This window comes from Leopardus geoffroyi, chromosome D1 (assembly GCF_018350155.1).
Source record: "Leopardus geoffroyi isolate Oge1 chromosome D1, O.geoffroyi_Oge1_pat1.0, whole genome shotgun sequence".
Taxonomy (NCBI): domain Eukaryota; kingdom Metazoa; phylum Chordata; class Mammalia; order Carnivora; family Felidae; genus Leopardus; species Leopardus geoffroyi.
In genome coordinates, this window is record NC_059329.1 from 54,885,946 (window position 1) to 54,898,236 (window position 12,291).

Consider the following 12,291-nt stretch of genomic DNA (forward strand, 5'->3'; position numbering starts at 1 on the left):
TATGAGAATTGAATAACACTACACTTTAATTTCCCTTCTCCTGGCCTTTGAACCATTGTTGTCGTACATTTTATTTCTATAATTGTTTCAAGCTGCAGTGTTAATCATTATTGTTTTTGCCTCAATTATCTTCTGAAGTAATTTTGTAAATAAGAAAAATATTATTTTATATCACCCATATATTTAGTATTTCCGGTGCACCTCATTTCTTTATGTAAATGTGCATTTTCACCTGGTACCTTTTTCCTTTATACTGTATGGCTTTAACATTTCTTGTAGTATACGTCAGCTGGTGATTCATTCTTCTAGTTCCAGTTTTGAATATCTGAAAAAGTATTTATTTCCCTTTCGTTTTTTTAAGACTTTATGCCAAGTGCTGAATTCTAGCTTAACATGCTTTGTTTGGTTAGGTGTTGCTCCACTGTCTTCTGGCCTATATTATTTGCAACAAGAAATTATTTTTGTTGAAAAAATGTCAAAAAGTCATTCTTATCTTTGTTCCTCTACATGTAATATGTTTTTTTTCCTCTGGCTAATTGAGAGATTTTTCTCTTTAGTAGTGTTTTTAAACATCTTGATTATGATGTGTCTTGTGGTTTGCTGTATGTGCCTTCTCCTTGAGGTTTGTTGTGCTTCTTGGGTCTATAGGTTTATAGTTTTTATCAAATTTGGAAATTTCTGCCATTAATTCTTCAGCTATTGTGTTTATCCCTTGCTTTCTCTTTTCCTTTTTTTCAGGGACTCCAGGCACATTTATATCAGACTGCTTATAGTTGTTCTGCAGCTCACAGTTGATCTCTTCATTTAAAAGAAATTCTCAAGTTCTCTAATCTTTTCTTTTGGAGTGTCTAATCTGCTGTTAATCCTTGCAGTATATTTTCATCCTAGATATTAGATCTTTCATCCCTAGAGGTTCATGTTACGTCTTTTAAAAATATCTTACATGCTTGTTTTCCTCTACTGTCTTGAACGTATTAAATACAGTTGTAAAAATGTTTGTTGTCCTTCCCTACTAATTCTATCATCTGAGACCTTTCTGAGTTGTTGCTTGGCTCTTTTTTTCCCTCCGTATGGGTACATTCTCTTACTTTTTTATATTCCTGGTAAATTTTGATTGAATGCTGGGCATTAAGAATTTTGTTTTGTTGGCTAATTCTTGTATTTGGTTTTTTAAATTCTGATCTTTGTTTCAGAACATAGCCAAGTTACTTGGAAACATTTTGATTCTTTTGAAGCTCACCTCTAAGCTTTGTTTAGTTAGGCCATAGTAGCCTTTAATCAAATAAGGCCTAATTGTTTCCCACTATTGAGGCAGTACCCTTCCAAGTATGCTTCATAGTGCCTTGTGTATTAGAAGGTTTTTCTCCTCTGGTGGAAACGTCAACTATTCCCAGCCTTTTGTAAGTTATAAAGATTGTGTAACCACCTCCTTTTATGAGGTTCTGTCCCTCGCTTCGGGTAATTTCTTCACGAGCAGGTACTGATTAGTATTCAGTTGGAGAATCAGGGAAAAACATGGAGGAGGATCTTTTACCTCGCCAGACTTCCATTTCTGTCCACTCAGTTCAGGGATACTGCCAGGATCCACCTACATTCTCATGCCCAGCGCTTCATCCTGGAAACTAGCCAGATTGTAAATGGGGCATTTACAATACTCACTTCCTTTGTTTCTTCTCTCTCAAGGATTGCTGTCCTTCACTGCCTGTTGTCAACTGTGAGAAGACTGTTCTTTCATATTTACCCCAGTTTTTTTGGTACTTAAGGTGGAAGGGTTACTCAGTCCATTCAGACTGTGCACTCTGAACTCTAATGCTCTTAACTACAACATTGCTTTTCACAGAAAAACACAGTGGAGCACTACAGAAAGTTTTCAGGGACAGAGACAATAGTCTCTAGGATCCAGAGACAGTAGTCTCCTGGGATTGGGCCCTTTAAGACTTGGTTTTTTATTTTTAAATACTTTTATTTTCCCCCTAATTCCACACATTCTCTTAAAGTCAATCACCCTATCACAGTAGGGTGAGAAAATTCAGTAGAGAAAACAAGACATCCCTCAATATCTTTCTTCCTTCCTCTCTTTTCTTTTCTTTTTTCTTTTCTTTCGAAACCCCCTGAAATGTCATGTTCAACTTCTGTAATTGTCCTTAAAATAAGGGGGAGCATCCTTCTTTGTTCTTCTTCCTTTCTCCTAGTTGATGTAGCTTGAGCAACTATTTTGGACCCTGAGAAGGAAGCCCTGTGCTATAGTGGAATAGCAGGTTGGAAGATGTATGGGTTCCTAATGACATTGTGAAGCCATATACCACATAACAGTTGAAGCATTTTTGTTGGCCAAAGAAAAAATAAACCTGTCTTATTTCAGCTATTCCTATTTTGATATTCCATCATTTAAATTGAGGCTATCCCTAACTAATTCCATAGGGGAGAGGAGCAAAAGGGAAGGGGCAGGCAACTGTATATCTGAGTCACTTAGTGGTCGATTAAATTTTTCACTTACCTCACCCTTGCCTCTTAAGTTCTCAAGTTATTTCAAAAGCATATTACAGTTGAAAAAACACATTTGTGTATGTTACCTAATTTGATGCTTTTAGCATTTATTTGTTGTCTAGGACAGAGATTAAGTTCCCATTTTAGAGATGAGAAAACTAAACTTCGAATGGTACATGACTGCAGTAAATACTTAACAAATTAGTGGGAAAGGTAGGGTGAAGCTCTATTCATCTGTATCAACTCCAGTACATTATCCTAGACTATAAACTTTTAAAATTTATCTATTTTTGATGGAATTTTCTATAGAACAGTGAGGTAGGAAACATTTGAAGATCCTAATTGTGTTTTATTTGTCATTGCAGAAGAAGGGTGAACCATGCTTAAAAAGGCCAACAGGATTGAGCCTGGGAGCCAGCAGGAAAGAAGTCTGAAAAAGCATAATCCATGGATCATATGCACCTGCAACCGACAATGCTATATCACCTTAATTACTGGTTGCTACACCTGCGAGTGGCAAATCAAGCAGGAGAAAAAATCTAGACCTGGACCCTGCTGCTGCTCTTGGGTACAGAGAGATGGGAAGGAGCTGGACCATACTTTGTCAGATGTAGGGAACATGGGCTGGTCCCTGCCCCCATGAGTGCTCATTAGATTCTCCAGGACTGGGCATGATAGGGCTCTAGTTCTTTGACAAAAAGCCTGCCACAATTCTGGAGCCAAAGTTAACCTTACAGAAATGTATGCTTGTTTTCTTCCCCTTTCACTTTTGTTCTTTACTTCTCCTTTTTCTTACAACCTCTTTTATATCATTCATTTGTTTTTGCTTTTATTCATTTAGTGAGCTTTAAGAAAAAATGAAGTTTAGATACAATTAGATGTTTTTGACTAGGAATTACAGGAATGCCTAAATCTTTAATTCTTTCTTCATTGTGAGTTTCCCAAAGGAGCTATGCTTAATGAGGGGGGCGGGAAACAGCAAGTGGGAAACAAGGTAGTCCTTTATTATTGGTCAGGCTAATGCCTGATTTTCCCTAATGAAAAACTTCAGTAAGGCTGAATGGTGGCATGTGGCCTAGCCTCATTGAGGGCCTCTTTATTTATTTTATTTGAGAGAGAGAGAGAGAGAGAGAGAGAGAGCGCATGTGAATAGGGGAGAGGGGCAGAGGAGAGAGAGAGAGAGAGAGAGAGAGAGAGAGAGAGAGAGAGAGAGAGAGAATCTTAAGCAGGCTCCACACTCAGCATGGAGCCCGATGCAGGGCTTGATCCCATGACCCTGGATCATGACCTGAGCCCAAATCAAGAGCTGGATGCTTAACTGAATGAGCCACCCAGGTGCTCTGAGGACCTCTTTCTTTAAACTCTAAGCTGTCTGCTAGCACTCTTTGGTGGGCTATTTGGTATAAGAGACAAAATGATGAGCACACTGAAGTGATAAGAGGAAGGCCATATCATGTACCTTCATGCACTTGTAGACATGGCCCACCTAGGGTCTGAGATTGTGAACAGTTAGATTACCAATTTCTTATGCCTAATATACAGGGAGCACATATTAGGAAAGGGGTAGAAACGGGAGGCTTGCCTAGATTAGAAGTGTTCTTCTGTCTCCTCTATCTTTCCTTCCCAGATATTATACTAGCTTATAGCTTCTAAGCACTCATTTATATACTAGTGACTGGGAATAACAGAAATACCTTAGATACGGTTCCTGCTGTCAAGTAATTCATGGTCTATTGGCAGAAAAGACAAGCATACATGCAGTCTCAAAATACTGAGAGTATCAGGGTGCCTGGGTGGCTCAGTCGGTTATGGCACAGTTAAGTGTCCCGACTTTGGCTCAGGTTATGATCTCACATCTTGTGGGTTCAAGCCCCATGTTGGGCTCTGTGCTGACAGCTCAGAACCTGAAGCCTGCTTCGGATTGTGTGTCTCCCTCTCTCTCTGCCCCTCCCTCGCTCTTTCTCATTCTCTCTCTCTGTCTCAAAAATAAACATTAAAAAAATTAAAAAATACTGAGAGGAGCATGTATGTGTGTATGCATACATGCTTCCATGTGCCAAGGGAGGGGCTGAATATATAGAAGGGGAAACTTTATTTAGAAGGAGATTAAGAATTGGGTAAGTAAGGATTAGGGAATGGCAGAAGAAATGGTATTGGAGAAGTCAAGGGGCATTGGTATACAGTTTATTTTAGGTGGAACAGAGGATACAAATGGAGAAATGATGGGAAACAAAGCTGGAGAGGGAGATGGGACAGATGTTGTGTGGTTTGAAGAATTTGACCTCTGCCATGTAGGGGATAAAGAATCCCTAATGATTTTAAGCTAATGTTGCCTGATCTATGTTTTGGAACAATTATTTGATCATGTGGAGAATGCATTGGAAAGTACAAAATAGGGAGGGAGACGTCTTTGCCTTCAAAGAGAAAGCAGTAGCAGTATTTAAGGTAAGAGATGTTGGTGGTCTGGATTAGAGTAGTGATGATAAAATGGAGAAGAGAAAATTGATTCAACAGATATTTATTACCTAGGGATGAGGTAGTAAGTTATATGAGAGTTACTATGTAGTAAAAGAAAGAGAAAGGGAAGCTTCATGGGAAGGGTGACATTTGAGGCAGTGTGGTATAATAGAAAAATCTCTGGACTAGAGCCTGGGAGAAGGTTTGGGTACTGTTTCCAACTCTGCCCTTGGGCTGGTTATGGGAGATCTCTGAGCCTCCTTACTGCTAGGGAATTGAACTAGATAATTCCTAGCGTCCCTATATAATTCTCAAGGCCCCATTCTGCTCAGAGGAAGGAGTAGAGCATATAGCATAAGAACTAAAATCTTGGGGCTCCTGGGTAGCTCAGCCAGTTAAGCATCTGACTTTGGCTCCAGTCATGATCTCACGGTTCATGGATTCAAGCCCAGCATCATGTTATGTGCTGACAGCTCAGAGCCTGGAGCCTGCTTTGGATTCTGTGTCTCCCTCTCTCTCTGCCCCTCCCCTGCTCGCACTCTATCTCTCTGTCCTTCAAAAATAAGTAAACATTTTTAAAGAATTAAAAGAACAATGAAAAAAAACCCTAAAATCTTTTGTTTTGGGAAAAGACTACCTGTCTTCACCACTGACTATCTCCAAATAAGAGCTTTACCACTGTGTTACCTTGGACAAGTTACTTGACATCTGGTGCTTTAGATTCCTCATTAGAATGTTGGAGATGGTAATAACAGTACCCACCAATGGGATTTGTTGTGGGGATGGAAGAGGTAATATGTGGGAAACACTTAGAATTGTGCTTGGCACAAAATTAGCACTCAATAAATGTTAGCTATTTTATTACTTTCCTTGGAGCCATGGACTTGTGGAACTGATCTTTCACATACAGAAATATTGGTACAAGGATTGTGGGTAAAGGGAATGAGGTGGTCAGACATCAAGGGATAGAGAAGCACAGTGGTGTGTTTAGGGAAAAACAAATTTCCAGTGTTGATTAGGGACATGTAAAACAAAGGTAAGCAGGGTTGGAAAGGAGTATTTTGATCAGATTATGAAACATCTTTGTGTCAAGCTGAAATGTTTGAACTTTCTCTTGTAAACTATGGGGAGCCTTTGAAAATGATTGAGCAAGAGTGGCAACAGTGAGAATCTATTATAAGGAAATGGATTTATTCAATAAAAACAAGTTTGTGGAACACTTACTATGTGCCACAGTGAATAAGACAACTAAGGCCTCAGCCCTCCTGCAGCTTACAATCTAGGGGGATGAGTTAGTTAATAGACAATAAATGAAAAAAGATTTCAGGTGGTGATAAGAGCTTTGAAGATAAGAAATAGGAAAATGTGTTAGAACCTGGGATGGGAGAATGGTTAGAGAAGACCTCTTTGAAAATGTGTCATGTGAGCTATCTCCTGAACAGAGAGGTAGAGTTAGCCATGTATACATCTGGGGGCAAAAGGGCCAGAAGGTATGAAGCTCTTGAGGTGGAAACAAATTTGGTCACGTTCTAGAGACAAAAAGAAAGCCACTGTAGCTGGAGTTCAGAAATAGAGTGTACAGAATGGGATGAGGTCAGGGTGGACAAGGGATGAGGTCAGGGGTGGACAGGATCCTCCATGGAGGATCTCATGGGCCACGTCAGGCAGTTTGCTCTGGCACATTTTGAGCAGGGGAATGACATTATCTGATACAGGTTTTTAAAGGTCCATACAAGGTTTAGTAGAGAATGAATATAAGACCTGAGGCAAAGATCCTGTACTCTTCATCCTCCTAAACTTAGAAAGTGTACGTTGATAGCTGTAATATCTCTCATCTTTTTAGAATATCGTTTCTACATTTTCAATTTAATTTCTTTATTTTTACTTTTCACAATAATACCATCATATAGACAGGGCAGAGATTAATTTGTCCAGATTAAAGATTACAGATTAAAGGCAAAATTTCTTACTATATGATACATAAATGTTAAGATTATAATTCAGGTAGCAACCCAAACCTAATATTCCTAGGAGGTGCTTGGCAACCTCAGGTATGGCTGGTTTGTGATGTGACTTTCACTGTAGGGGTTGCCTTCAAAGCTGTTTGAACACCCTGCCACTTTTTGGGTGTGTGACCTTAAGTCAATTACTTTACCTCTCTGAGTTTTAGCTCTTCTGCAAAGTGAAGTTAACAATACCCAACTTATATGGCTGTTATTGAAATTTTAAGCAAATGAAAGTAGTTTGTGAAATTTCTAGCATTGTACTGGCACAAAGAAGCGACTCAAAAAGAGCCTTGTTTCCTAACCTGTCCTCTATCCCCCTAGTTTGGGTAGATAAGTGACTAAATGAACCAATGAATGACGAGTGAATGAATTACTCAATGAATGAGTTACCAAACAAACACTTGGTAGATGAAGAGGTGGATAAATGCAAGATGGTTGTTAAGAAACAGTGACATTTAAGGAACTATGCTAGATATTGGCAGGGTAGAGGTGTGTAACAGAAGTTCCTTTCCCTCAAAGAAGAAACTGTCTCACCAAATACAAACATATAAGCATGTAATTGCAGTTAACTAATAAATGTTAGAAATAGGCTTATATAAAATTCCACAGGGGTAAAGAGAATACAGTGGTCACTCCAGCCTCCAGAGGGTAATGAGCTGCAACTATACAGACCTTTGACAAGTATATACAGATATTGGTGAGGTGACATGGATAAATGGATCTAATTTATACTTCTTTCTTTATCTTCCCAGAAAGAGAAAATATTTTTCCCATTTCTGATTATTTCATTTCTCTTGTCTGTGGTTTTGCTGTTCGTGTGGATAGAAACGTCAAATGAATACTTTGGCTTTGACTGGTGAGTTTCATGTTTTGTATTTTCATTTGGGTAGAGGCTCTTTTGTTTGCTGGCCACCAGAATTGAATCTCAGGCTGAAAAGATCTGGTGGCATAAGAGAGAGGGTGGACAAAATTGGGCTTTGCACAGCAGGTGGATAAGATGCCTAATGTGGGGATGGAGGAAGAATGCTCAGCACTCTCACTTACTATGTTTACCTTCCACCTGGGCTCACTCTCATATTTAGACCAAATCTGGCTCAGTGTCTGTTTTTCCAGTATCCCCAGTATTTATTCAGGTGATTCCCTGACACCTTGTTCCTCAGTCTTTTGTCTGGGTTGTTGATGCCTACACTAGTTGGTCTTCATGATCTCTGTTCACCAACCCTCATATCTCTGCCTTACCTCTGGCCTCTGCCTCTTCCTTCTGCCCTTAGGGAGCTTCCTAGAACTCTGAACACAGTAGCAGGTCCTTCTTGGTACCCTTTCATGGCCAAACTCTTCATCCTGGACTCCTCCCAGCTCTTCCAGTTTCTCTGGCTTGATGGTTGCAAATCTTACCCATTATTTTGGTATTTCGGGGAGAAAGGGGTATATGTTTGGATATGAGGCTTTTTTATTTTTTTTATTTATTTATTTTTTTATAATATATGAAATTTATTGTCCAAATTGGTTTCCATAAAACACCCAGTGCTCATCCCAAAAGGTGCCATCCTCAATACCCATCACCCACCCTCTCCTCCCTCCCACCCCCCATCAACCCTCAGTTTGTTCTCAGTTTTTAACAGTCTCTTATGCTTTGGCTCTCTCCCACTCTAACCTCTTTTTTTTTTTTTTTTCCTTTTTTCCTCCCCCTCCCCCACGGGTTCCTGTTACGTTTCTCAGGGTCCACATAAGAGTGAAACCATATGGTATCTGTCTTTCTCTGTATGGCTTATTTCACTTAGCATCACACTCTCCAGTTCCATCCACGTTGCTACAAAAGGCCAGATTTCATTTTTTCTCATTGCCACGTAGTATTCCATTGTGTATATAAACCACAATTTCTTTATCCATTCATCAGTTGATGGACATTTAGGCTCTTTCCATAATTTGGCTATTGTTGAGAGTGCTGCTATGAACATTGGGGTACAAGTGCCCCTATGCATCAGTACTCCTGTATCCCTTGGATAAATTCCCAGCAGTGCTATTGCTGGGTCATAGGGTAGGTCTATTTTTAATTTTCTGAGGAACCTCCACACTGTTTTCCAGAGCGGCTGCACCAATTTGCATTCCCACCAACAGTGCAAGAGGGTTCCCGTTTCTCCACATCCTCGCCAGCATCTATAGTCTCCTGATTTGTTCATTTTGGCCACTCTGACTGGCGTGAGGTGATACCTGAGTGTGGTTTTGATTTGTATTTCCCTGATAAGGAGCGACGCTGAACATCTTTTCATGTGCCTGTTGGCCATCCGGATGTCTTCTTTAGAGAAGTGTCTATTCATGTTTTCTGCCCATTTCTTCACTGGGTTATTTGTTTTTCGGGTGTGGAGTTTGGTGAGCTCTTTATAGATTCTGGATACTAGCCCTTTGTCCGATATGTCATTTGCAAATATCTTTTCCCATTCCGTTGGTTGCCTTTTAGTTTTGTTGGTTGTTTCCTTTGCTGTGCAGAAGCTTTTTATCTTCATAAGGTCCCAGTAATTCACTTTTGCTTTTAATTCCCTTGCCTTTGGGGATGTGTCGAGTAAGAGATTGCTACGGCTGAGGTCAGAGAGGTCTTTTCCTGCTTTCTCCTCTAAGGTTTTGATGGTTTCCTGTCTCACATTCAGGTCCTTTATCCATTTTGAGTTTATTTTTGTGAATGGTGTGAGAAAGTGGTCTAGTTTCAACCTTCTGCATGTTGCTGTCCAGTTCTCCCAGCACCATTTGTTAAAGAGGCTGTCTTTTTTCCATTGGATGTTCTTTCCTGCTTTGTCAAAGATGAGTTGACCATACGTTTGTGGGTCTAGTTCTGGGGTTTCTATTCTATTCCATTGGTCTATGTGTCTGTTTTTGTGCCAATACCATGCTGTCTTGATGATGACAGCTTTGTAGTAGAGGCTAAAGTCTGGGATTGTGATGCCTCCTGCTTTGGTCTTCTTCTTCAAAATTCCTTTGGCTATTCGGGGCCTTTTGTGGTTCCATATGAATTTTAGGATTGCTTGTTCTAGTTTCGAGAAGAATGCTGGTGCAATTTTGATTGGGATTGCATTGAATGTGTAGATAGCTTTGGGTAGTATTGACATTTTGACAATATTTATTTTTCCAATCCATGAGCAGGGAATGTCTTTCCATTTCTTTAAATCTTCTTCAATTTCCTTCGTAAGCTTTCTATAGTTTTCAGCATACAGATCCTTTACATCTTTGGTTAGATTTATTCCTAGGTATTTTATGCTTCTTGGTGCAATTGTGAATGGGATCAGTTTCTTTATTTGTCTTTCTGTTGCTTCATTGTTAGTGTATAAGAATGCAACTGATTTCTGTACATTGATTTTGTATCCTGCAACTTTGCTGAATTCATGTATCAATTCTAACAGACTTTTGGTGGAGTCTATCGGATTTTCCATGTATAATATCATGTCATCTGCAAAGAGCGAAAGCTTGACTTCATCTTTGCCAATTTTGATGCCTTTGATTTCCTTTTGTTGTCTGATTGCTGATGCTAGAACTTCCAGCACTATGTTAAACAACAGCGGTGAGAGTGGGCATCCCTGTCGTGTTCCTGATCTCAGGGAAAAAGCTCTCAGTTTTTCCCCGTTGAGGATGATGTTAGCTGTGGGCTTTTCATAAATGGCTTTTATGATCTTTAAGTATGTTCCTTCTATCCCGACTTTCTCAAGGGTTTTTATTAAGAAAGGGTGCTGGATTTTGTCAAAGGCCTTTTCTGCATCGATTGACAGGATCATATGGTTCTTCTCTTTTTTTTTTGTTAATGTGATGTATCACGTTGATTGATTTGCGAATGTTGAACCAGCCCTGCATCCCAGGAATGAATCCCACTTGATCATGGTGAATAATTCTTTTTATATGCCGTTGAATTCGATTTGCTAGTATCTTATTGAGAATTTTTGCATTCGTATTCATCAGGGATATTGGCCGGTAGTTCTCTTTTTTTACTGGGTCTCTATCTGGTTTAGGAATCAAAGTAATACTGGCTTCATAGAATGAGTCTGGAAGTTTTCCTTCCCTTTCTATTTCTTGGAATAGCTTGAGAAGGATAGGTATTATCTCTGCTTTAAACGTCTGGTAGAACTCCCCTGGGAAGCCATCTGGTCCTGGACTCTTATTTGTTGGGAGATTTCTAATAACCGATTCAATTTCTTCGCTGGTTATGGGTCTGTTCAAGCTTTCTATTTCCTCCTGGTTGAGTTTTGGAAGAGTGTGGGTGTTCAGGAATTTGTCCATTTCTTCCAGGTTGTCCAATTTGTTGGCATATAATTTTTCATAGTATTCCCTGATAATTGTTTGTATCTCTGAGGGATTGGTTGTAATAATTCCATTTTCATTCATGATTTTATCTATTTGGGTCATCTCCCTTTTCTTTTTGAGAAGCCTGGCTAGAGGTTTGTCAATTTTGTTTATTTTTTCAAAAAACCAACTCTTGGTTTCGTTGATCTGCTCTACAGTTTTTTTAGACTCTATATTGTTTATTTCTGCTCTGATCTTTATTATTTCTCTTCTTCTGCTGGGTTTAGGCTGCCTTTGCTGTTCTGCTTCCATTTCCTTTAGGTGTGCTGTTAGATTTTGTATTTGGGATTTTTCTTGTTTCTTGAGATAGGCCTGGATTGCAATGTATTTTCCTCTCAGGACTGCCTTCGCTGCGTCCCAAAGCGTTTGGATTGTTGTATTTTCATTTTCGTTTGTTTCCATATATTTTTTTATTTCTTCTCTAATTGCCTGGTTGACCCACTCATTCGTTAGTAGGGTGCTCTTTAACCTCCATGCTTTTGGAGGTTTTCCAGACTTTTTTCTGTGGTTGATTTCAAGCTTCATAGCATTGTGGTCTGAAAGTATGCATGGTATAATTTCAATTCTGGTAAACTTATGGAGGGCTGTTTTGTGACCCAGTATATGATCTATCTTGGAGAATGTTCCATGTGCACTCGAGAAGAAAGTATATTCTGTTGCTTTGGGATGCAGAGTTCTAAATATATCTGTCAAGTCCATCTGATCCAATGTCTCATTCAGGGCCCTTGTTTCTTTATTGACCGTGTGTCTAGATGATCTATCCATTTCTGTAAGTGGGGTGTTAAAGTCCCCTGCAATGACCACATTCTTATCAATAAGGTTGCTTATGTTTATGAGTAGTTGTTTTATATATTTGGGGGCTCCGGTATTCGGCGCATAGACATTTATAATTGTTAGCTCTTCCTGATGGATAGACCCTGTAACTATTATATAATGTCCTTCTTCATCTCTTGTTACAGCCTTTAATTTAAAGTCTAGTTTGTCTGATATAAGTATGGCTACTCCAGCTTTCTTTTGG

General features: G+C 39.4%; 1 protein-coding gene across 5 annotated transcripts in view; it reads left to right on the forward strand.

Moving 5' to 3' along the window:
* The window catches only part of GDPD4 (glycerophosphodiester phosphodiesterase domain containing 4), a 173,262-nt gene that overhangs the window by 13,007 nt on the left and 147,964 nt on the right, over window positions 1–12,291 (forward strand). For all 5 annotated transcript variants that reach the window (XM_045483885.1, XM_045483888.1, XM_045483883.1 and 2 more), the window contains exons 2-3: window positions 2,853–3,055; window positions 7,703–7,806. In XM_045483885.1, the coding sequence (XP_045339841.1) occupies window positions 2,867–3,055; window positions 7,703–7,806 (293 nt within the window). In that variant the 5' untranslated portion in view covers window positions 2,853–2,866. The remainder of the gene's footprint in view (window positions 1–2,852; window positions 3,056–7,702; window positions 7,807–12,291) is intronic.